Raw genomic sequence first — 24266 nt, forward strand, 5'->3', positions numbered from 1 at the left:
TGCTGAAGGGTTTTCATAAACCTGCATACATCCTTTCTTTGTCGTATTACCATCATCGAAACACAAATCCCGCACCCCTACATCAAAATTAAGCTTAGCTTTTTCCTTATTCTGACGTAGAGTGCCTTTGAATTCTTGGCAAACTTTGATCTCCTCCTCCCTCCTGTAGTTTATGTTCTCCCGCCTCTTAGTTGGAGAGGATCTCAGAAACAGGCCATAAGGTAGCTCGGAGACAGGCGTAACATCATCATACTTCAGGCACTGCTGGTAACTGTGCCCCAACCTCCCACAAGAATAACATACATCCATCAATTTCTCATATATAAATTTTATCAACTTACTGCCATTGGATGTACCTATCCGTGTCATCCTCCGGAATGGTTTATCAAGCTTCAAATCCACCCTAAACCGCATGTATTTGCTCCATCCTATAGGGCCAGAGTCGTCGAATTCAACGAATTTGCCCATGCTTGACGCCAACGATACAACCATAGATTTTGTACGTTTATTTAGAGGAACATCTTCTACTTTCACCCACATTCTGATCGTATCAAAAATAATTTCTGATGGTTGAATACCTTCTTCGATCTCCTTGAATAGTAACGGAGCCCCGTCAAAGAACCATGGTCCCTCCTCCAACACCTTCATCTTGTCACTCATGGAAAAGAATTGAAACATAAACATCTTGTTCTCAATTTCCTGTATTACTACCCCCTTCCCTAACCTCCATGCTATTTTCATGGTGTTTTTCATCGCTTCGATGCTAAAAGGGTTTAATGTAAGGAGCTTACCAACCAGGCATAACATTAGTTGTTCAGCAATTGTTTCATCATCCGCCTCCTCACATTCAATTGTCAAGGTCATCCCATTCAACTTTCGTTCAAGATCGTCCGCCATCTTCCAATTCAGAAGCAAAAGCACACCAGGCCACCCACATGCACAGTCTTTTCAGTCTCGTGGATTAATCTCGTAACAACAAACAAGCATGAGATATCTCACCTCTCAATCTGAGAAGGAAGAAAAATACTCCACGAAGCAGGCTATGGGAAACCCTAGCTAACCCTTATCTCCGAGAGAAAAAAATCTTTTTTTTTTATTGCTGTCTATAAAAAAGGGTCATTCCCACATAAAAAATGGGAATGGAGTTAATATAACCTTGATGGGTTATTCCCACATTAAAAATGTCAAAGTTTAAATTTTATTGCCGCATGTTGTTATTGGTCAAGTATGTGCATTGAAGTCCGCAAAAATTCGGGAGTAAACATTTCAAGGGAAAAAACAAACAAGTATTACTCCCTCCGTCTCTTTTTGTTCTTTACGTTTGGTATTTTGCAAGCGTTTTAACGACTAATTAATGTGCATTGAGATTCTTCTATTTTTTTTAATTTAAACAAGACAAATTACGTTTATTTATAATATTTTCACTTTTATCAAAATTCTGATATTGGGAAAATAAGAAAAATTTATATCCCAATAGAAAAGTGTGAGAGATTAAATGGCCTAGTGAATTTAATTGGTTAAAATAATCACTGGACACAAATTCTGATAGAATATTAAAGTATTTATATGATAAAGAGTAATATAAAAGAAAATGTAAATAAAATTTTGAAATACCCATAAAAAGATTTTATAAAGGTAAAAGAATCATAAAAATCGGAGATCCACCGTCGCATCACAATCTGGTCATTTTCTCTCTCATCCCCTTCCTATCTGCACAAAATCTCTGCTTCGCCAAACCCCACCTTTATATTTTCTTTTTAATCTCTTTTCTCAATACTAATTTACCCTTAATCCCCCTTTCAATCAATCAATTAAATGCTGCAACCATTTTTCTATAATCCGGGGACACAAAATTAATAGAATAGTTGAATTGATTTTCAATTTTTATTTTAATTTTTCGGCACATCAGTTTTCTCTTTCCCCCACAACCCAATAAAGTCGTTTTTTTTGCTGGAAATAAATAAATAAATAAAATAAATAAATTAATCACTAAACAAAACCATTAACAAGATACATCTGATATTTAGAAGGGATTGAAGTTGAAGGAGAACGAGAGTTTTCCAGATTGCTCTCCTGCCCCAAAATTTAATTTGATTAAAAATTAAATTAAAGGTGGTGATGTCTTTATCCGTTTACCTTTTATTAATATTCATACTTTTTGTTTATTTTCTTATCTCCTTGTGTCACCTATATTATTCTTTTGTAATTTTTTAGGTTTATATAATCTAGATATTTAGTGTTTTTATCTATTTTTTCTTTCTGGGTTGTTCTTTAGTTGCATTTTTAGGGTATGTTTTAGGGTTTTGCGATTCAAATTTTGTTTGTTTTTTTGAGAATTTGTATGGGGTTCAAGTTGTGCGAGATGGGTTATGTTTCTTTTCTGAATTGGGTGTTCATTAGATTTGGAAATTCTGGGGGATTTTTCATGGGAATTTTTGGATTTTGATTCTCGATTTTATTTTCTACTTGTACTTCTTTTGGTGATTGAAGATCTATAGAAGATCTAATATTGGTACCCAGTATTGATCTTAGTTATGTTTGGTGGTTGATTGTTCAAGAGGGTAAATATTAGGGGTTAAGTTAATTGATAACTAACAGAATTGACTAACAATTGATGCTTATGATTTAAGAGTTTAATTGTTTGGTGGTAATTTCCAATTTCTGTATATTTATGGAATATAATTTATCTCTGAGTGGTAGAGCAGTTGGGTGGGTGTTACAAACAGGGTTTAGGTTGGAAATTATGTATGAATTCTTCATCCTACCCTTTTTATCCTAATGCCAATCGACATTTGGATGCAGGTGAATCATGTCCCAACAGCAAGTCGACGAATTCGACTATATGGCTGATGAGCAGGATGTGGCAGAATTCATTGATGAAGTGGACGGGGAGTTTTATCATAGAGATGATGGGAATATAGGAATGGATGAGTATGATTTGGTCTGTAATCTCTCTAGTCATGTGGTTCTATTTAATGCAAATTTTCTTGTTTAAAAAAGGAACTGTGAATTCGTTTTTTCTTGATTCTGGGTACTGTTCTTTTTGAAACTGAAACTTTTTTCTGGATGTTTTCGAGCAGCTTACGAAGGTGACGGATACCTCAGCTGCCAGTGCCAGACGAGGCAAAGATATTCAGGGTATTCCGTGGGATAGATTGAATATAACGAGAGAGAAATACAGGTTAACTAGGCTGGAACAATACAAGAATTATGAGAATGTACCCTCTTCAGGGGACTCCATAGACAAGGTTGGTTACCTTGGAGGGTTTAATGAGTAAATGTCTTTTGGGGTAATTGGGATATTGAATATTTACTTTATTTTGGTGTTATTAGGAATGGAAGTCCAAAGAGAAAGGTGGAAGTTACTATGAGTTCTTCTACAATTCAAGACTGGTCAAGCCTACGATTCTACATTTTCAGGTTTGTAGCTTTCTGCTTTTCTGTATCGGTTCTGTGAGAAAAACAGCCAATCCTTCAAGATGTTGCTCTTTCTTTCTGTTCTTCATGTTGCAAGTAGTTGGCTCCTAACTCTGTACTTGACAGCGAGGCTTTTCCCCCCTGCTGAAACTGCTGTCTGGAATTTTCTCAGTTCTGTTTCACTGCATTGTGCCCGAATTTTATGCTTCTCTCTATCTCTCTATGCGTTGTGTTTTTAGGTAGGTGGATACTGGATAGTGCATCTTTTAGCAATATTAATCAATTCTACTATGTGGGTTTACCAAAAACAACCTTCTGGTGGTCAGCTAGTTAAGGGTTATATTGGAGCCTCTAGGGGCTTTGTTCATGTTGTTAAATTTTGTTATTGAAAGCGTGCTTAAGCTGTTCTGAAGGGAAGAGAACGAGACAGACCATTTCTAATTCTATGTTAGGTTGTGTAGTAAAATCATTTGGCAATGAAAGAAATAATTGACTAGACTTATGAGGTAGTTATTTTGCTCCTCATCTTCAAGGAGGACAATCTTAAGCCTGCCTCACATGTGAGTTCTCTGTAAATGTGAGCAAAATGGAGGTAATCAATTGTCTTTATTGGGACTAGACAGGTAATTGAAGCCAACTCTTTGTCTAGGAGCAACCCTCAAAAAAGGGAAAAACGCGGAACGCTAGAGAAGTAAGGATTCAGTCTCACTTCATTCCTCGCTTGGCTGAACTCGTTGTAACTTGTAAGAAGGGAGGCGTGCAGGACTGAAAGCCACGAGTCCTGGATAAGCCAACTTGATTTTTGGATGAACCCATTTAAGATTTGCGAATTTGGGAGGTGAATAGTTAGAAGCTCGTTTAGCCGGAATCCAAAACCATTAAGAGGGCCAGTTTACTAGCCTATTAGGTGGTTATATGATATTGTCTTCGTAAACGCAGGACAACTTAAATTAGGGCATTAGGACAACTTAAAATTAGGGTACTAGGACATAATGAGATATTGATACATCCTGGGACTTTCATCGCGTTCATCACTTTTATTGTTAGTGGTTACTGTCTAATGTCAGTATTTGCATGTGTTCAGCGTTCTTTAAAATTTAATTTTGTTTATTGTCCTTCAGATTGGTTGTATTTCTCGTTATTTGAGATTCATAGTTGTTGCTTCTATCACTAAATATTATTATAATCTTCCATCCATCTAAAAGGTTTTGCCCAGTTCTTAGGAGGCCTATCTTTCGGTCTCATTTTTGTCCCCCTTATCTGTATGTTGTTGGATTTGGCTCACATTTGACATTGTTGTGCTCATTTACGTGCAGTTAAGAAATCTTGTTTGGGCTACTTCAAAACATGACGTGTATCTCATGTCCAACTATCAAGTGATGCACTGGTCATCATTAACTCGAAATTTGTCGGAAGTTGTTAATTTTGCTGGACATGTTTCCCCAAATGAGGTATTTTCACTCTTGTCTTGAAACTTTTTTTTGGAAGAATTCCACAGTATATAGTTAAAGCTGGAAAATGTGTCGGGCTCGGTCATGTTGTGTAGAATATAAAAGGGTTGGTAAACCTCAACACTAACCCGACCTGTTTAATAAACATGTCGTGTCGTGTTCACCCGTTTAACTAATTGTATCGGAAGCTCTCGAGTCTTGACACTAGCTGGTTTTTTCCGTGTTTGTGTTGTCTGGTTTGTTCAATAAAGTTGGTTTCATTATAAAGGTTTATTACCAAATACATTGAATTATTAGTTGTTTTTTCTTAGGCGGTTTAAATCGTGTCAGAATCTCAACACTAACCCGACCCATTTAATTAAATATGTCTTGTCGTGCTAGACCCGTTTAATTAAACGTGTCTTAACCCTTGACACTAACCCAGTTTTTTCGTGTCATGTTATCTTGTCGTTTTAGATTTCGTATCCGGTTTCTGTCGTGATAGACTTATCAATGATAATGCAAGTCACTTTTTGTGTATTAGCATGATATTAGGATATCCGCCCCTATTTCCCATGCTACTTCCTTTTTAAAGCTTCTTTAGTCCTCAGCTGATATGTGATAAATGGCATTCCTTGTATTTTGATGTTACAGAAACACAAAGGGAGTTTGGTAGAAGGTTTTACCCAAACTCAGATTAGTACACTAGCCGTCAAAGACAAACTCATGGTTGCAGGGGGGTTCCAAGGAGAATTAGTATGCAAGGTACGTTGGCATCTTCTTTTTGTCTTCTGTGATACGTGAATCCTTTTTCTTTTCTTATAAATACGAACTCAATTGTCATTTCATCTCTATACATGTCAGTATGTTATCACCGAGGAATGAGTGGATAGTTGTCTAATAAGTAATAACATCTTGAGCCAGTGTTTGAGAATTACTTCATAGTTTGGTTAGTCTATCATCACATATGTCCAACTATTTTAGCACTTCTAAACAGAGGGTCAAAGTGAAAGGTTGAGTTAGATTGCTCCTCTCTTAGATCATGTGCGTTCTTTCCCCTTGGGCAAGGGTCAATATTCTGCTTCCTCATCCTTCCCTTCTCCACCTCATTTTGCTTAAGCTCTACCCCTAACAAAGTATGGCAATGGTTTACCCCTCCATGTAGTCAGTCTTGTAGGATAAACTCAATTTATTTGCTGATTGGCCCCTTGCTTGAAGCAACGGGGACCCTACTATTAATTAAACCAACTGTTTTAGCCCAATCTAAAAACAGAGTTGTTGTTTTTTTAAAGAAAGAACCCTGTAGGCTAGTAGCTATGTTACTCCACTCTCAGACATGTTTATGGACACACTTCATTTTGGGCCTAAAATATGAAAACACAGTATTTTAATGTATTTACCCAGTCTCCTTTAAATTGTATCACTTACAATGTACACGTGATTGTGGATAGAGGTATGTGTCCCCCACTTACACATGACTAAGACCGTGCACCTGCCCAAATCTGGTCCGAACCGGAATGGACCGGATTCAGAATCTACTTCTTTTTTGTGTCCGGAGACCGGTCATGTCCTGAAAATTCCGCTCCAGACCGGTTGGTCTGGTTTTTGTAATTTTTGCAATCTTCTTCATTTTTATAAACAAAGAACCTGTTGCATGTTTCTAGTAGATGATATTTATAGTATAAAAAACCTGCTGCACTTTTTTGCTTTTTGGATCAAAAACATTCAGCTAATTCAATTTGTAGTAGAGGACCACTACGGAAGAACGGAGTATTATAAATACTATTACGTCAATCAAGAACACAATGGTTCCACAAACAACAATTACAATCTTAAAAAATCCCCAAAAAAGAACTTGGCAAGTCTAAACAAAAGAAACAGTTTACATATCTCCAAAATATACAGCTTGACATTCTTCTTGCTCCACTTCCCATTAAATCACACCGAGTCCACAAACACGACCTAATGATCCACATCATCAAATTGCATTTCTGCTCATAGAGAAAATAGATCGATAATAATGAATCAAATGAAAAATTAGGAATTGTAAAAATAAATAAAAATAGAAGAGTTAAAAAGCATTGCCTTTCTCAATTTCTTCCAAGTCTTTCATAGTTTCTTCCACATCAACAATTGGTAATCCCTTTGCTTTAAGCCAATCATTTGTTGCAAATTAGAGCTTGAACCATTTTTTACACGTAAAATATTGCATAAAGGTTATGTGAAGTTATAAGTTAAGAGAAACAAAGTTAATTTTCATAAATTTAAAAGATAAAGAGATATTACCGTGAGAGTCAAAGAACTTCGAAATGGATCTAGATGATGACCCCCCGTGCTAAAAGAGGATTTAGATGCAACTGTGAACATTGGGATAGGTAGTATATCACTTGTCGTGTGAAAGAAGGATGACGATGTCCATTAGTACCCCACTAAGTTATTGCATCCATTTCTTATTCCTCTTGCCCTAATTGGTCATTTATGTATCTATCCAAGTTATTCCTCACATATCACCTTTTTCCTTCATTCTTTAGACTGTTCATGTAGTTTCCACCCCCTCCTATATTACTACCGTCATCTAAATCAATTGACATATTATCTCCATTGTGACCACTTTGAGGCATATAAAAGAACACAAAATTCTATATTTATCAAATAACTTATAAGTGTAATCCTTCACATCATTGGCAAGTTTAATGTCCTTTTCATTTCCATACATATCACATCATGTCAATTGAACAACTAGAAATTGGAGTGAGGATCAAGAATAGAGGCAACATAAATAAACATATTCATTTTCTCCACACCCACAATACTTATCAAACTTTTTTTTCATTGCAACGGCCATAGTTCGAAAATCCAAATCTAGACTTTCTTCCCATTTATTCAGCATATCATACATAGCGGCAATCTAGTATAAGCCTTTATTACTCGTCACATAAAGTTAACCAGAAATGAGACGAGTCAAAAGATAAAACCCCTTCAAAAGCAAAAGCATCCTCTCTACCTTCTTCCAATCATCAGATTCAGGAGGCTTCTCATTATCCTTCTAATCCTCTTCATGAGGAAGAGATATTCCACCCGAGTTCCAACAAGCGTGAACATCAAAGGATAAGGAAGACTTACTAGTTACTATCTATGTCAGGTTTTTGCACAAGCTCATCGAACCACTATTTTTGCAGGAGAATTCTTAACATATCTCTCAACATTTCTAACAATCAATGCACACACCATGCTCTCTAATGCCATCTCACACAATAAGATTGACAATATGAGCAATGCATCTAATGTGAACATATTTTCCTGTTCATTAGTATGCACAAGCAACAACATTAGAGCTAGCACTGTCAACTGTCACCGTAAAAAGCTTATCTTTAATACCCCAATACTCTACCAATAGCCTCACCTTTATGACTAGATATTAGACAAAATTATTATCTTTTTACTCAATTTTCAATCATTATCAATGAAATGAGATGTGAGACACATGTAGTTAGTCCTTTGAATTGATGCCCAAGTATTAGTGGTCAAACAAATTCTTTGACAACTCTTAAACACTTCTTTCAACTTTCCCTTTCCACCATAACAGAGTTGCAAACAATCACGAACAATGGTAGTACGAGATGGAATGTGAAATCTTGGACATGATACTTGGACAAAAGAATTAAATGCTTGAATGGAAGCTCATCAGTAATGATCATACGAACTAATGCTTTTCTTACATCTTTTAGATTTACAGTCCCATCGTTTGATTGAGCATTATCATCTATACTATATATTAAAAAGCGTTTGTAAGAAAGTATGCGTTACACGTGGTGCTCTGTTAATGAGTCTTTCACTCATGTAATTTTTATATACATAAAAAATGTTAATCATGGTTTGTATAAGGTTTGAACCCCCAAACTTGAGTTTAAACAATAAGTTTCACCACTAGGACATGACATGTTTCACGTTATCATTGCAAAAAAATCTAACTAAATGTGAAGTTATTAATGTAGTAACTCGGGGCATCGTCCGGGCCCAAAAACTAGTTTTCTTTTTAAAATAACAATTCAGATTGTTTTCCTTTACCCTTATCTTTGTTTTCAGAATTATCACTGCACCTTTCAGCATGATACTTCACATTTTTTGGAACCATTTTTATTGCCATCACAAGCTAAAGTTGTGTCACAATACTTGCATTCAGCTTTAAGTGTTTTATCGTCAACAAACTCAATACTGCTCTAGAAAGATCCTCTCTTCTTACTTTTTCTCATGTAGAGATAGTCTTCCCACTTTCAGCTTCTTATCCGGAGGCAAGGACTTGAACAATCCTCCATTTTCACTTCTGATAGTGGTTGTATACTTTCTACTGAAAAGGTCGGCATTTTGGATTGAGAGCTCTCCATCTACAAAGTATATATGCTAATAATGCAATTTAAGTGACTTAGTGAGGACCCAAAGTAAAAAAAGTACAATACAAACATGTTATAAAAATAGTCTAGCATCTTACATTACAAGACCAAGCAAGCCTTGGCCTAGTGGAAAGGATTCCACCTTCCAACCAAAAGGTTGGGGGTTCAATCCCCACTAGGGGCACTTTGAGGGAGGGTTCCCCTTACCATCCCCCCACTCTCAAAGTGTCTAGCCTGCTAACCCGGGCGGGTTAACCTGTGCGGGGTTCTGGCCGGTAGGGTACTTCTCTTACCTTTAAAAAAAATAAAAAAAAATCTTACATTACAAGAATAAGAGTCCGTTGTTGTTTCTTGTTGGTCTTCTCTAAAATGTTAAACTTGTGATGCTGTACGCACAAACAAAATAAGTTGCCAGCAGGCCAAAAATGGAGGATTTCACATATAAAAAGCTAATTATATAAGCTCTGAAATAGAAATTTAAATAAAGTTAGTACAATTACAACTATTTTAATATGAGTGGTAGAGAGATAATTGGTGAATAATTGTGATGTGAATTTGTGATATCATGAAAATGGACTTGTCGTCTGGATTGTGTGAGTTAAGAATAGCAAACCTAAATTATGTCCGAGTTTGAGAAAGCATCAGGTAAGAATCACAAGTAGATAATTGAGAATAAAGAAGAAACTCATGAATAAGAAATAATCCAATGAACTGAACTCGTGTTCTCACTCCTGTCAAAATACCCAGACTCAAAATCATCCAACCCTGCAAAACCCCGTGAACTCACTCCTATCAAAATACCTAGACAGAACTCGAACCTCCCTAAGACCTCACAAAATTCTCCCAACCCCGCAAAATCCCACAAACCAAAAATTGTAAAAACACAAAAATTACACAATGTAATGAAATCAAAGGGCATCATGAATAACGTCTTAACATACACCCAATAAATTTTCAAAATTAAATATCCTAAATTATAAATTTTTAAAGTTGAAATAACCAAAAAAAACATAATGAATACCTAGAAGGTTTTGTTGTTACATACTCGCGGAGGAGATGCTTGGTGGACATGCGTTGGCAGTGGTGGTGGTCGACTAGTCCAAGAGTTGAGATCTTGAATTGAGGAGAGATAATGAGGGAGGACGGAGAGAGAATGAGGGCGCGAGGCTGTGTGTGTGAACGTAACCCTAAATTTGGTACTCAACATAACCCTAATTTTGGTATTAACCCCTAGGAAGAAAAAGGGTTTTAATAAATTAACCCGGTTTTTGGACAATACCGGATTGACATGGTTTTTGTCCGGTCCTCTCCTAAATCCGGAATGTCTGATTTGTTAGGTCCGCGGTCCGGTCCTGAATCCACTGGTCCCGACCGGTCTCAAAAATGCAGGTCTGAATCCGGACCAGATTCAGGTCCCGGTCCATTTTTGCACACCCCTACAGATGACCACCTCACTAATTACAATCATGGTTTGATTGATCTTTTTGTGCAACTTTTTGTTGTTTTTTGTCTTTTGGAGGTAAGATATTCTCTTTGTTTGCAATTCTTCTACGCTAGTGGTGAATGGGTGACAGTTGGGGAGCTGGTGTTGGCGATAAGCGACGGTGGTGTGGCTGGCAATGGCCGATGGCCAATGGGTGATGTGAAAAGGGTTAGGGATGGTGTGGACTGTTTGGTGGTGAAGGTGGGGGTGGTGATGAAGAGGGGGAAAAGGTGGGAGTGGTGGACCTGGTGGTTTAACGACAAAATATTGAGATAGTAAAATTAAGTGGGTGGGTTATGTGGGAAAGTTAGTGCAAAGTAGTAATCTGTGGTTGCAGAACTTAACTACAATTGAAGGTTTCATTATCAGAAAACATCCCAGAACGCAAGTGTATTTTAAGGAAAGGGAAGAAGTTCAAGTATGACTGTATGAAATGGAGATATACGTGTGTCTGACACTAATCTGACTTAACATATACTAGTAACCACATTTTAGGATAACTCTTTGGAGGTATTGAATTATTTTTTCCTTGGAATTGTTGGTTGCTCCTGCCATAGATTTTTTGGATCTCACCCTATTGTATCCCTAATGCTTCTTTCGGGACTTAGGGTCTAAGGTAGTGTTTACTTAATTCTCTACCTCCCCTGTGAATCACTGACCGAAAAGGTAATTATAACTTGAAACTGGTACTTTTTTTTGGACTAATTTAACAAATTAGCGAACCTTGAACCCATACCCAATTTCATATTAGGTTATCAGGCAACTATGTTTAAGCATTTATATTTCCATTCTTTTAGCGTGTTACAAAATTAATTGGCTGCATGATAGATTCAATGGTATTTTGACTCTACAACATTTTGCAGCGCCTTGATAAAAAAGGAATAAGTTTTTGTGCTCGGACAACATATGATGACAATGCTATCACCAATGCAGTCGAGATATATAACAGTTTGAGGTAATGACCGTGACAGATGAGCATCGTGGCTAAATGTCTAAATGTTTATTTTATTAGATTTTTGATGGAGGACCTCTTTGCTTGAAATCCTTTGTTGCAGTGGTTGTTACCATTTCATGGCATCAAACAATGATTGTGGAATACGACTATATGATATGGAGAGTTTTCAGCACCTGAGCCACTTTCGTTTCCCTTGGCCAATAAATGTGAGTGCTTTCATCCTTGTGTTTTTAGCGACATCCCCACATCCTTGCCTCTCCCTATGGAACGCACGGGTCATGTTTGTGTTTGATTTCATGTCAATTTAGTCACAAAATGTTTCTGACTTGTGATTTTTTTTTTCTGATGCAGCACACATCAATTAGCCCAGATCGGAAGCTTATTGCTGTAGTGGGTGATCATGTCGATGGGTTGCTAGTTGATTCACAAAGCGGAAAGGTATGAAATTTATGATCGAAGAATAAGAATTTTTTATATTACTCTTTGCATTTCTCGATTGGATTTTTTGTTGATTGTGGAGCTTGTCTACAGTTCAGATTATGCATAGTAAGTAACCAAGCCATATGCTATGAACTGGCAAATGGGGAGTATCTCGAGGAGAAAGATAAGTGAGTTAGTTAGAAGAGTAATACTATAAAATAAGAGAATTTTAGGAAGGGATTATTACCTTGAACGTTGTAGAAAGTGATTAGTAGTCTTAGATTGGGAGAGTGCCATTCCTCTCGAAAAGATTGGCTAGGTTGTAACTGGTGATTTCCGTGATAATCAATCAGTACAACGTATTGTTAAGTTGTTCTTTACTAATCATCTTCTTCCTTACAATCTGCCATTTATGATGTCAAAGCTATGCTAATTTTATAGCAGAACTGTAGCCTACTTATGGAGTATGGACATCTTTTGATATACTGTTGCCCGAAAATCTTGGGTTGAAGGAATAGTATTGAATGTTGGCCTCTTCCCTTGCTGGGTTACCCACTTACACTATCTGTTTCCTTTGTATGCCTCTCGTGCCATGAGGTTACCCACAGCTAGTATTATGATAAAATTTGACTAGTAATGTCAAATTGGTGTTTTGATCGATAACATGACAAGTAATAGCACATATTGGTAATTGTAAAGTGATTGATAATATGGAGTACACAAGGTACCCTTCAACGTTTTGCTGTAATCAAACTGTAATCAAACTGTTAAGTAACAGTGTGCTCTTTTTTATGATTATAATACCTTCTTTATACTCTCCGCCGCGCCAAATAGTTCCAGCTTATATACAAGATTAAACTCACATAATAGTTCCAGCTAAAAATCACATTATCAATTTCTTCCAAAGCAATCAGCTCAAGCATCGCCTTCATCACTACACTTGATTCCACGCTCATTGATCCCAAACTTAACCAGGAAAATTCTGATGCTAACTTGCTCAAAATAAACAGCCATCTATGATTCAGTTATTTCAATATCAATCCAGAGTAATTTCCACAGAAGTGAATTTAACGAGGGAACTAGCTTTAGACATCACAGGTAATCAGGTATTAGTAATTACAAAGGAATAACTAACTTCACAACATATACCAAGATAGGAAACAACTTGTTTTTTCTGGAAAGAGGTTGTCTCGGCTGTGATCTTTTCCCTCCTCTCCCTTTGGTTTTATTTAAATTACTTTTCGTTTCTTTTAGAACAGAGGTAACTTTTTTTTTAGATGAGGCAAGATGCTTTTTTCACATAGATTCATCTAGTTTTAAGCAACTTACGTTTGATTGGCTTATTATAGCAATTAAGCCTCTAGTATGAGGGTATTATACAGAATTTCCAGTTTTAGTTTGTATTGTTAAATTTGTTGTTACAAGTCTAAGTAATAAACTAAACACATGCAGCATTCGAGTAAACTGAACAGTAGTAAATAAGCCCTGATAATTAAGGATTGATCATAATAGCATGTCTCTTTACATGGGCAGGTTGTTTCAACTGTGGAAGGTCACCGTGATTATTCATTTGCTACGGCTTGGCACCCAGACGGCCGCGTTTTTGCGACAGGCAATCAAGATAAGACATGCCGTGTTTGGGACGTGCGAAAGCTTTCAGAATCAGTTGCCGTTTTGAAAGGAAATTTGGGTGCAACTCGATCGATCCGATTCTCATCAGACGGCAAGTTTATGGTGGCTGCTGAGCCAGCTGATTTCGTTCATGTGTACAATACAAGAGCAAATTACGAGAAGCGACAGGAGATTGATTTCTTTGGGGAGATTTCGGGAGTATCTTTGAGCCCTGACGACGAGTGTTTATACATAGGAATATGGGACAGGACTTACGCGAGCTTATTACAGTACAATAGAAAACACGCGTACCAATACCTGGATTCGTTCGTCTAAGTAATGGGAAACCATTCAATTCATTAGCAAAAGGGTTTGAAGATTGTGCTTTAAGGTTTTCTAAAACTGTGGATCTTTTGGCATGAAATAGGCAAAATTAGAATAAAGCAGCAGGAGATAATGCTAGTAAGTTAGTAGTAATAGTATACCTTGTAGATTTGTACAGTGAGAGGTATGCTATCATAGTATGACAGGAGCTACCTTTTCTATTTCAATCCCCCCATCCCCTTCTTTTTTTTTCTTTTTTTTGCTGTTTTTCTGTTGTTTTTCGCGCGTTTGCTGGATGTAAGTATCAGTGTAACATTGTCTGAAATCTAGTCTGTGAAGAAGTGAACACCAAATCTATGAAAGATGAGGTCTGAAGTCCCATTTTACGAGAAGGGTTCTGTTTCTTCTGTAATGAACAAAAGATGTACGATGTATTCTAGTTTGGGGGAGTTAACGTCTTTTTCATGATATAGAAATTCGGAGTTTTCGAAATTATGCAATCCATCTTCTTGATTGATCTACAGAGTATTTGTGTCACGTGGCACGCTCTCTCTTACATTTATATTCAATAAATTGTCTCTGCACCCTCGAGTTTAATTTTAAAGACTTATGTAATGAGATGTGTCATGTTAAATGTTCTTTTATCGAAATTATTGTTAATATAACGTAAAATAAAAACTGTTTTATAAAAGAGATTCAATCATGAATACCATGTTTTGGATGCCCATGAAAGGCAATAAATTCTGTCACCTTCAGATGCTTGAGTTGGTATATGGTGTTTCTTCTTTGCAACTTAATATAACTATCTTCATTCTTGTGCATATGCGTCACAAAATTAGAGATTAGTAACCAAGCAAAACAAGATTCAACTATGGTCCGGTTATAAAAGTAAAAAATAGAAAGGTTTTTTCTACCTTATTCCCCTGTGTTTCTTGGATTATTCTTATGTGGACCGGTCTACAATAATATTAGTGTGGACCCAAAATAAATAGTTGTCTCTAGCACGCTTTTTACCAGCATAATGACCTTTATTGTTTATATGATAATTATAATCAATTAAATACCAAAATTTTGAGACATAGTAACCATTTTTTGAAGCATAGTAAGCCTATGTTTTAAAAGCGAATTGTGACTTAAAATCACATTATTCAAGCACAAATGTATCAAAGACACTATTCTGATATTTTTTTCCCATAATAATCCTAATAAAATGCCAAAATTAATTAGGAACAAATTGTTGACTTTATTTTAAAACATGGTCCACAATAAATTTAGTGTGGACCAAGTCCATTTAAAAATTGGTGGTGTTTCTTTGATCTTGAAATCATCCACATTATATCCGCTATACTTGTAAAATGTAACTAACTTCATCCTTGTAAACAAAATGTAAACAATTCGTTCCTTTAAAAATAAACGAAGGTTTTTGTATATTATAATCAACATTATCTTTATTTATAGCATAACATAAATACAGAAAACTGTTAATTTTTTCCCAAAAAAAAAATAACGATAATTGTTGACATGGGTGGACGACAGATATAAAGTTTTTGACTTTTACAATTACAGGGTACAATATAAATATATAATGTTTGAACTAGATTAGGTTCCGTGCATGCACGGATAATTTTAAATTATATGACTAAATTTTTATATTTTTTATACTTCGTAATATATTTGACTGAAATATTTCGGTCTCTAGAGTTACTGCATAATTGATAAATGTATTTATATAATCATCTAATTCGGTTGACCCAATTTTCGTCATACTACGTATTACATATTTTATACGGATTTTTCATGAAATACCCCCGAATTTTGGCGTAATTCACCAAATGCCCCTCGACTTTCAGAAATTCACCAAATGCCCCTCACAAATGACTTAATACCCAAAATACCCTTACTAATGATGCGCCGTTAGTCCTCCGTTAACCTAATTTTCAAATTCACCAAATACCCCTATTTTAATACTTATTTCACCAAATACCCTTATTCAGAAACTTAATTCACCAAATACCAATAACTTAAAATTACTCATTTTGATGCTCAACGGCTAGTTTTTGTGTTTGAAAATTAGCTGTTGCTTATTGTTTGCTTATAAATACTCTTTTTCTGACGGTTTATTGTAGTTTTCCTATTATTTTGTTAATTTCATATCATTTTTGTCATGAGTTTTCTTTCAAAATCATCATCCACACCCAATGAGTCCACATATGTAAGAGTCCCAAATAAATTTTGTTATCATGGGAGAAAATTTGACATCCGAATATCTGATACAACACTCAATCTGAAGCTCCGGTACAACACTAAAACGGAAAACACTCCTAAAAACACCTCAAAACGTCGCAACTCTTCAAGAAAATAGCTACTTCTTTTGAACCTTATTCTTTATGTGACCAATTAATTATATTTACCACGCAATCGGAAGGTATTCCTTTTTCAATATGGGAAATATCTTTAACATATGCAAACAGATTAAAAATAAAGCTCTTATTAATTTTATTCTAACGCATATGTTCCAGCTACCTCGGCTTCTATTGCTTCCATGCCACATATTTAACGTTAACTCCCTTTTGTCTCCTGTCTCTACTGCCTCCAAACATCTTTCTTCAATCTCCTAACTTTCTCTCAACCTTACAGTCGAGGCATAAAGGTTTTCCCACTTTTCTTTTGAGCTAGGTCCTATTGACATGGTCAGATTTATGGACAAATGTCTATTTTTGGATTTGAGGGAACAAGAAAAAAAAATGAAACTAAGGTATGTTCCAAAGCTCATGAACCAGTGAAAAAACATGAATCTTGGCACAAAGATTTGCCTCCAAACTCAAGATTTTCACATCATGAATCCAAGTTGAAATCGAGGTTGTGATAAAAATGTATGTGTTATTGAACTTGATTTCTTAGTTACTTTACCATTCGGACAATAAGAAAATTAAGGTGTTAGCTTTAGATTGAATTACTTCAGCTTCACTTACATAAGATCCCTTTGAAAATGGGGTTTTTTGGCCTTTTGCTCTGCTAAAGTGCATTGTCTTTACTGGATGAGGCCTGAACTTATTGGATCATAATTGAAACTTACTGAGTGTTGTATCGGAGCCTCAGATGGAAATTTCCTCCCATAATATTAGAAATTGTTTGGGACTCTTACATATGTGGATTCATGGGTGTGGATGATGATTTTGAAAGAAAACTCATGACAAAAATGATATGAAATTAACAAAACAATAGAAAAACTACAATAAATAGTCAGAAAAGGGGTTTTTATAAGCAAACAATAAGCAACGGCTAATTTTCAAACATAAAAACTAGCCGCTGAGCATCAAAATGGGTAATTTTAAGTTATGTGTATTTGGTGAATTAAGTTTCAGAATAGGGGTATTATATGAAATAAGTAATAAAATAGGGGTATTTGGTGAATTTAAAAATTAGGCTAACGGAGGACTAACGGCGCGTCATTAGTAAGGGTATTTTGGGTATTAAGTCATTTGTGAGGGGCATTTGGTGAATTTCTGAAAGTCGAGGGGCATTTGGTGAATTACGCCATAATTCGGGGGTATTTCATGAAAAATCCGTATTTTATATGCTTGATATGCTAATTTGACCAAAATATTTGATATATTAATATGTTGATTTTTATATGTTAAGCTCTATACTAATATGTTGATTTTAGTTATGTATATAATTTATGTAATAGATCATTTCCATAACGTGCACCATAGATTACGATTCTATATCGTTTTTCCTTTTTTTTTATGGCAGTTTCATGATTCTCTAACAAATCTATTACTGTAATTGCTAAAATTATGACTAATTTATGTAAGGTCGTTCAAATAATATTTATGGTCAAGTATTATTAATTGTACCAAGGAATCTAATACTAAAAAAGGAAAAATAAAATTATGACCAATTTAAATATGAAATTGTTGAAAATTTGCTTTAATATATTCTCAAGATCGCTGAAATCGCTGAAATTATGACCAATTTATGTAAGGTCGTTGATATATTACTTATGGTCAAATATTATTAATTGTATTCATTTTGAGGAATCTAATACTAAAAAAGGAAAAATAAGTTACCACCAATATAAATGCATTAAGAATAGTCACCCTTTTTAATTATAAAATAGTTGCAATCTGTCTTCAATATCATGTAGCATACAATTTTAGTTTTAGTAATTTAAGAGAAAAAAAAAAGAAAAAAAATTAGAACTTTTTGGCGGGAAAAAATCGCACCAGGAATTGACACGTGTCTATTCTGGTGTCTCTTTTAGTACTCCCTCCGTCCCAAAATTATAGTCATGTATTCTAAATCGGGCGTCCCAAAATTAGTCTTGTTTCAAATTTTGGCTATTAAGGTCCCCACTTTCCATGTACTATATTAATTAAAAATGCATTGAAAACCCCACACATGTACTATATTCCATTTTCCCATGTACTATGTTCTCTTTTCCATGTATTTTTTCCACTTTTCTATGCAATTCAATCATTATTTGTACTTTATTCCACTATTTATGTACTATATTCCATTTTTCTTAAAATCCGTGTTTTTGATCAAACGGGACTATAATTATGAGACAGAGGGAGTATATAGTAATAGGTACAACGTAAAAATCAGTAAACCATAGGGATATATAATGTAGAAAAGCTTAAAAAATAAATAAAAGGAAAATTCTACATTGTGTGGGCTTGACACTTTATTTTTTGACTTTCTCTTGCAAATTCTACACTGTTTGCTAATTCTCAATATAATGGCAATGGGTCTATCTCAATATAATGTCTCCTACAAAGTCCTAGTTAATGGGTCTATCTCTGATCAATTTAGACCGACCTGTGGTATTCGTCAGGGAGATCTCTTATCTCCTTATTTGTTCTTGTTCTGTATGGATGTCCTCTCTAGAATGCTTCAGTTGGGGAAATGATTTAGGTTTCTTTCAAGGTATTCGACTTACGAGAGGTGGCCCCCAGATGACACATCTTTTCTTTGCTGATGATGTACTTCTCTTTTTTATTGCTACCACTGATAGTTGCTCCCAGTTGGTGAAAGTTCTTAACAGGTTCTGCGGGATTTCAGGTCAACAACTTAATTTACAAAAATCTCATTTTAAAATTAGTCCTAATACCCCTGTAGCTGACCAACAAGGTTTCAAAGATATTTTTAAGATGCAATTGGTTCAAAATTTTGGAATGCATCTTGGAGTCCCAGTTGATTTGGTAGGGAAGAAGCATACTAATTTTCAGTTCTTAGTTAACAAGGTTGCCGGTAAGATTTCAGCTTGGAATTCTTGTCATCTGCCTCAACCTCAAAAGTTGATCCTTATCAATTATGTTCTTATTGTTATGGTTTCCCATATTTTTAATTGTATGGAAGTTCCTCTTTCCATAACGACCAAGCTTGATTCCATTTTAACTCGGTTCTTTTGGGCTGGTAAGTCAATTAAAGAGATTCACTGGGTTAGTAAGAAAGTTCTCCAGCTTCCTAAAGGTCTAGGTGGCCTGGGCATTCGAAGTGCTTCATGCTTGAATAAGGCCTTACTTATGAAGCACGTTTGGCGTTTAAGTAGTAATTCTCAATCTATGCTATCTGCTACAGTTGACCGTAAATTCTTGAAACCTTTGCATATTGGGATACAAGCTTTGTTGGTCGGACGATGTCTCTCCTGGGATATGCGGGGCATGGGAAGAGCTTTCAACAATGTTCTTAGAGGTTGTAGTTGAAAAATTGGTAATGGGAAGAAAGTTTCGGTAGGGGGTAACAAGTGGGTCCTGGGTGGAATTCCTGTTTATAGTTCTCACGTTACATTACAACAAGCTAAGGATTGGAAAGTCCATCATTTCATTCATCCTCTGGGTGCGGGTTGGAATCATGAGAGGATCCAGACAGCCTTTGAATTCCAAGATGCTCGCAAAATAGTTGGTCTTGAACTTCCAACTTCGGATACTGAAGATTTTCTTTATTGGGACTTTCATAAATCGGGTAAATTTACGGTTAAGACTGCCTACGCTATGCTAGCAGTTGAGGAATCTTCTGATATGATAAATGTGCCACAAAATAACATTTATAAGATGCTTTGGTCTTCGGGTATCCATCCTAAGTGGAAATTATTTGTGTGGAAACTTCTTCATAATGGCTTGGCAACCAAAGTCAATCTAGGGAGGAAAGGTATCCAGGTCTCGATCTTCTGTGATGTTTGTGGGTGTGACGAAGAAGACATACAACATCTCTTCCGGTTATGTAACTCTGCGCAACAGGTTTGGAGGAGTGGATCTCTAGCTATCCACTCAGAATTCAATGAAACTATGTCCTTTTCGGAATGGTTTCTGTTTTATATCCGGCAATTTCAACGCCAAGATGGGAACCGCAACCTGAGAATAGTGTACTTTATTAGTACACTTTGGGGCCTGTGGTTGACTAGGAATAACAGGGTATTTAGATGAGAGATTTCGATAATTGCAACTGCTCAAGCGCTTATCAATAAGGGGATGAGTGAACATGGTTTTCTTCTGCATCGAAAACACCCAAATATAGGGTTTCTACATCCTCCAGAGGATACTTTAGTTTTTCCACCAGGTTTTTTCAGGGCTATCATCTCGGGTATGGAAGACCAGGGTGCTCCAGCTATAATCTTGGTGGATGGTTCGTGGCATAAGATTACTGGGAATGCTGGAATGGGTTGGGTTCTAGATGGTAAATATCTGCAGGAGGGGAGAATTTTGGGAGGAGCGCAGCCAGGCACTTCTCATTCGGCTTTGCAAACAGAGGCTACAACTTGTCTTCTAGGTTTATGGTGGGCGTCTCAGTCTTTGATAACAAGAGTTACAATTTTAACTGATTCACATCGGTTAGTTGAACTGTTGCGAGTGGATGCGATGTTAGATGTGCAGATCATGTGGACAGTTGCGGAAATCAAGAAAGTGGGGAAAACCTTTTCTTGGTGTTGCGTCAACAAGGTTGATCGTCAACAAGTGCACAAGGCCCGTGAGCTAGAAACTGCAGCGTCTACTTCTCATTTGTGTTTTAATAATTTTGCATAGTTTGTTTAGTTTGTTCTTTGAGCATATGTCAAAAAAAAAATATATATAATGGCAATCTTGAAAAGTAAATTTACTAACCTCGCCCTATAGGAAGATTTTTAAAAATCCTGTTCTCAGAATTTGGTTTGTTTGATACTTGTTAACGAACAAGCTTGTTTGCATTTCGAGTTTGACCTCGAGTTTTATAAAATATACGAGCCCTAAGTTGCCTTATAAAATAAATATATCATCAAATGCATGGATAGTCATTGAATATGGTGACCAAATGCATTATTTATCGAAGATAGGATAAGAAGCTATTGAGCTTATGATTATGAGTATATATTACCTTGAGTTGGTTAGACAATGTCCCACATGGAAAGGAAAAAGTACATGCTACTATGTAAAACATATAAAACCAATTTTATTGATTTGAACAACTCATACCTTTCTCGGCCTTTTGGCTAAGATCAAGTGTAGTATCTGTTCTTATCAGTTTAATATCTGATACGTGGGCCATTGGCCCACAATGATATTAATTTTATTTTTAAGGGGAAAGACCCATCACAATAGCTTGCTATTGGGGTCTTTGCAAGTCGCCCATGTGTTGCACTGTTGCACGGGTCTGGCGGACCCCACTATTTCTCAAACCAATATTATGTACTGGCCGATGAATCAATCATAAATTGGTGTGTTCCAACTTTAGCTAGGGCTGCAAACGAGTTTAGTTGAACCCGGTTTTAGATTGTTCGGGTTGAGATTTATAAAGATTATTAGTGTTCGAGCTAACTTGAGCTTGAGGAATCTTTTAAAAACTCTTGTTCTAAGAATTTGGTTTGTTCGATATTTGTTAACGAACAAGCTTGTTTGCATTTCGAGTTTGACCTCGAGTATGATAAAATAAACGAGCCTTAAGTTGGCTTAAAAAAAATATATACATCATCAAATTCATGGATAGTCATTGAATATGGTGTCCAAATGCATTAGAAGTATTTATCGAAGATAGGATAAGAAGCTATTGAGGTTTTATTTATGAGTATATCTTACCTTGAGTTGGTTAGACAGTGTCCCACATGGAAAGAAGAAAGTACATGCTACTATGTAAAACATATAAAACCAATTTTATTGAGTTGAACAACTCATACCTTTCTCGGCCTTTTGGCTAAGATCAAGTGTAGTATCTGTTCTTATCAGTTTAATATCTGATACGTGGGTCATTGGCCCACAATGATATTAAATTTATTTTTTAAGGGGAAAGACCCATCACAATAGCTTGCTATTGGGGTCTTTGCACGTCGCCCATGCGTTGCACTGTTGTATGGGCCTGGCGTACCCCACTATTTCTCAAACTAATATTATGTACTGGCCGATGAATCAATCATAAATTGGTGTGTTCCAACTAGAGCTAGGGCTGCAAACGAGTTCAGTTGAACCCGGTTTTAGATTGTGAGGGTTGAGATTTATAAAGATTATTAATGTTCGAGCTAACTTGAGCTTGAGGAATCTTTTAAAAACTCTTATTCTAAGAATTTGGTTTGTTCGATATTTGTTAACGAACAAGCTGGTTTGCATTTTGAGTTTGACCTCGAGTTTGATAAAATAAACGAGTCTTAAGTTGGCTTAAAAAAAAATATATATCATCAAATGCATGGATAGGCATTGAATATGGTTACCAAATGCATTAGAAGTATTTATCGAAGATAGGATAAGAAGCTATTGAGGTTTTATTTATGAGTATATCTTACCTTGAGTTGGTTAGACAGTGTCCCACGTGGAAAGAAGAAAGTACATGCTACTATGTAAAACATATAAAACCAATTTTATTGATTTGAAAAACTCATACCTTTCTCGGCCTTTTGGCTAAGATCAAGTGTAGTATCTGTTCTTATCAGTTTAATATCTGATACGTGGGTCATTGGCCCACAACGATATTAAATTTATTTTTTAAGGGGAAAGACCCATCACAATAGCTTGCTATTGGGGTCTTTGCAGTCTCCCATACGTTGCACTGCTGTATGGGCCTGGCGTACTCCACTATTTCTCAATCTAATATTATGTACTGGTCGATGAATCAATCATAAATTGGTGTGTTCCAACTAGAGCTAGGGTTGCAAACGAGTTCAGTTGAACCCAGTTTTAGACTGTTCGGGTTGAGATTTATAAAGATTATTAGTGTTCGAGCTAACTTGAGCTTGAGGAATCTTTTAAAAACTCTTATTCTAAGAATTTGGTTTGTTCGATATTTGTTAACGAACAAGCTTGTTTGCATTTCGAGTTTGACCTCGAGTATGATAAAATAAACGAGCCTTAAGTTGGCTTAAAAAAAATATATACATCATCAAATTCATGGATAGTCATTGAATATGGTGACCAAATGCATTAGAAGTATTTATCGAAGATAGGATAAGAAGCTATTGAGGTTTTATTTATGAGTATATCTTACCTTGAGTTGGTTAGACAGTGTCCCACATGGAAAGAAGAAAATACATGCTACTATGTAAAACATATAAAACCAACTATATTGATTTGTACAACTCATACCTTTCTCGGCCTTTTGGCTAAGATCAAGTGTAGTATCTGTTCTTATCAGTTTAATATCTGATACGTGGGTCATTGGCCCACAACGATATTAAATTTATTTTTTAAGGGGAAAGACCCATCACAATAGCTTGCTATTGGGGTCTTTGCACGTCGCCCATGCGTTACACTGCTGTATGGGCCTGGGGTACCCCACTATTTCTCAAACCAATATTATGTACTGGCCGATGAATCAATCATAAATTGGTGTGTTCCAACTAGAGCTAGGGCTGCAAACGAGTTCAGTTGAACCCAGTTTTAGACTGTTCGGGTTGAGATTTATAAAGATTATTAATGTTCGAGCTAACTTGAGCTTGAGGAATCTTTTAAAAACTCTTATTCTAAGAATTTGGTTTGTTCGATATTTGTTAACGAACAAGCTTGTTTGCATTTCGAGTTTGACCTCGAGTATGATAAAATAAACGAGCCTTAAGTTGGCTTAAAAAAATATATATATATATCATCAAATTCATGGATAGTCATTGAATATGGTGACCAAATGCATTAGAAGTATTTATCGAAGATAGGATAAGAAGCTATTGAGGTTTTATATATGAGTATATCTTACCCTGAGTTGGTTAGAAAGTGTCCCACATGGAAAGAAGAAAGTACATGCTACTATGTAAAACATATAAAACCAACTATATTGAT

The 24266-nt window shown here is 35.8% G+C and overlaps 2 protein-coding genes and 4 non-coding genes across 7 annotated transcripts; all 6 read left to right on the forward strand.

The window, feature by feature from the left end:
* Positions 1-1664: 1664 nt before the first annotated feature.
* On the forward strand, positions 1665-14523 carry LOC110792714 (uncharacterized WD repeat-containing protein C2A9.03-like). 2 transcript variants are annotated; one of them, XM_021997535.2, is made up of 10 exons: positions 1665-2112; positions 2803-2941; positions 3081-3248; positions 3334-3420; positions 4734-4868; positions 5502-5612; positions 11585-11676; positions 11777-11882; positions 12028-12114; positions 13630-14523. In XM_021997535.2, exons 2-10 carry the CDS (start codon positions 2810-2812, stop codon positions 14041-14043), a joined length of 1332 nt encoding a protein of 443 aa, XP_021853227.1. In that variant the 5' UTR covers positions 1665-2112; positions 2803-2809; the 3' UTR covers positions 14044-14523. The 2 variants fall into 2 exon arrangements, with proteins under 2 accessions (XP_021853227.1, XP_021853228.1); XM_021997536.2 differs by lacking the exon at positions 1665-2112 and adding an exon at positions 2170-2288.
* A 4301-nt stretch (positions 14524-18824) lies between these two features.
* Positions 18825-21059, forward strand: LOC130462850 (uncharacterized). The gene is made up of 3 exons (XM_056831808.1): positions 18825-19731; positions 19837-20276; positions 20505-21059. The coding sequence occupies exons 1-3, from the start codon at positions 18825-18827 to the stop codon at positions 21057-21059; spliced, it is 1902 nt and encodes a 633-aa protein (XP_056687786.1).
* Positions 21060-21481: 422 nt separating this feature from the next.
* LOC130466352 (U2 spliceosomal RNA) lies at positions 21482-21677 on the forward strand. The gene has a single exon (XR_008926590.1). It is a non-coding gene; the product is annotated as a U2 spliceosomal RNA (small nuclear RNA).
* Positions 21678-22179: 502 nt separating this feature from the next.
* On the forward strand, positions 22180-22376 carry LOC130466641 (U2 spliceosomal RNA). Its single transcript, XR_008926812.1, has one exon. It is a non-coding gene; the product is annotated as a U2 spliceosomal RNA (small nuclear RNA).
* Positions 22377-22877: 501 nt separating this feature from the next.
* LOC130466351 (U2 spliceosomal RNA) lies at positions 22878-23073 on the forward strand. The gene has a single exon (XR_008926589.1). It is a non-coding gene; the product is annotated as a U2 spliceosomal RNA (small nuclear RNA).
* A 502-nt stretch (positions 23074-23575) lies between these two features.
* Positions 23576-23772, forward strand: LOC130466702 (U2 spliceosomal RNA). Its single transcript, XR_008926870.1, has one exon. It is a non-coding gene; the product is annotated as a U2 spliceosomal RNA (small nuclear RNA).
* Positions 23773-24266: the final 494 nt, after the last annotated feature.

This window comes from Spinacia oleracea, chromosome 1, assembly GCF_020520425.1.
Source record: "Spinacia oleracea cultivar Varoflay chromosome 1, BTI_SOV_V1, whole genome shotgun sequence".
NCBI classification, from domain to species: Eukaryota; Viridiplantae; Streptophyta; class Magnoliopsida; order Caryophyllales; family Amaranthaceae; genus Spinacia; species Spinacia oleracea.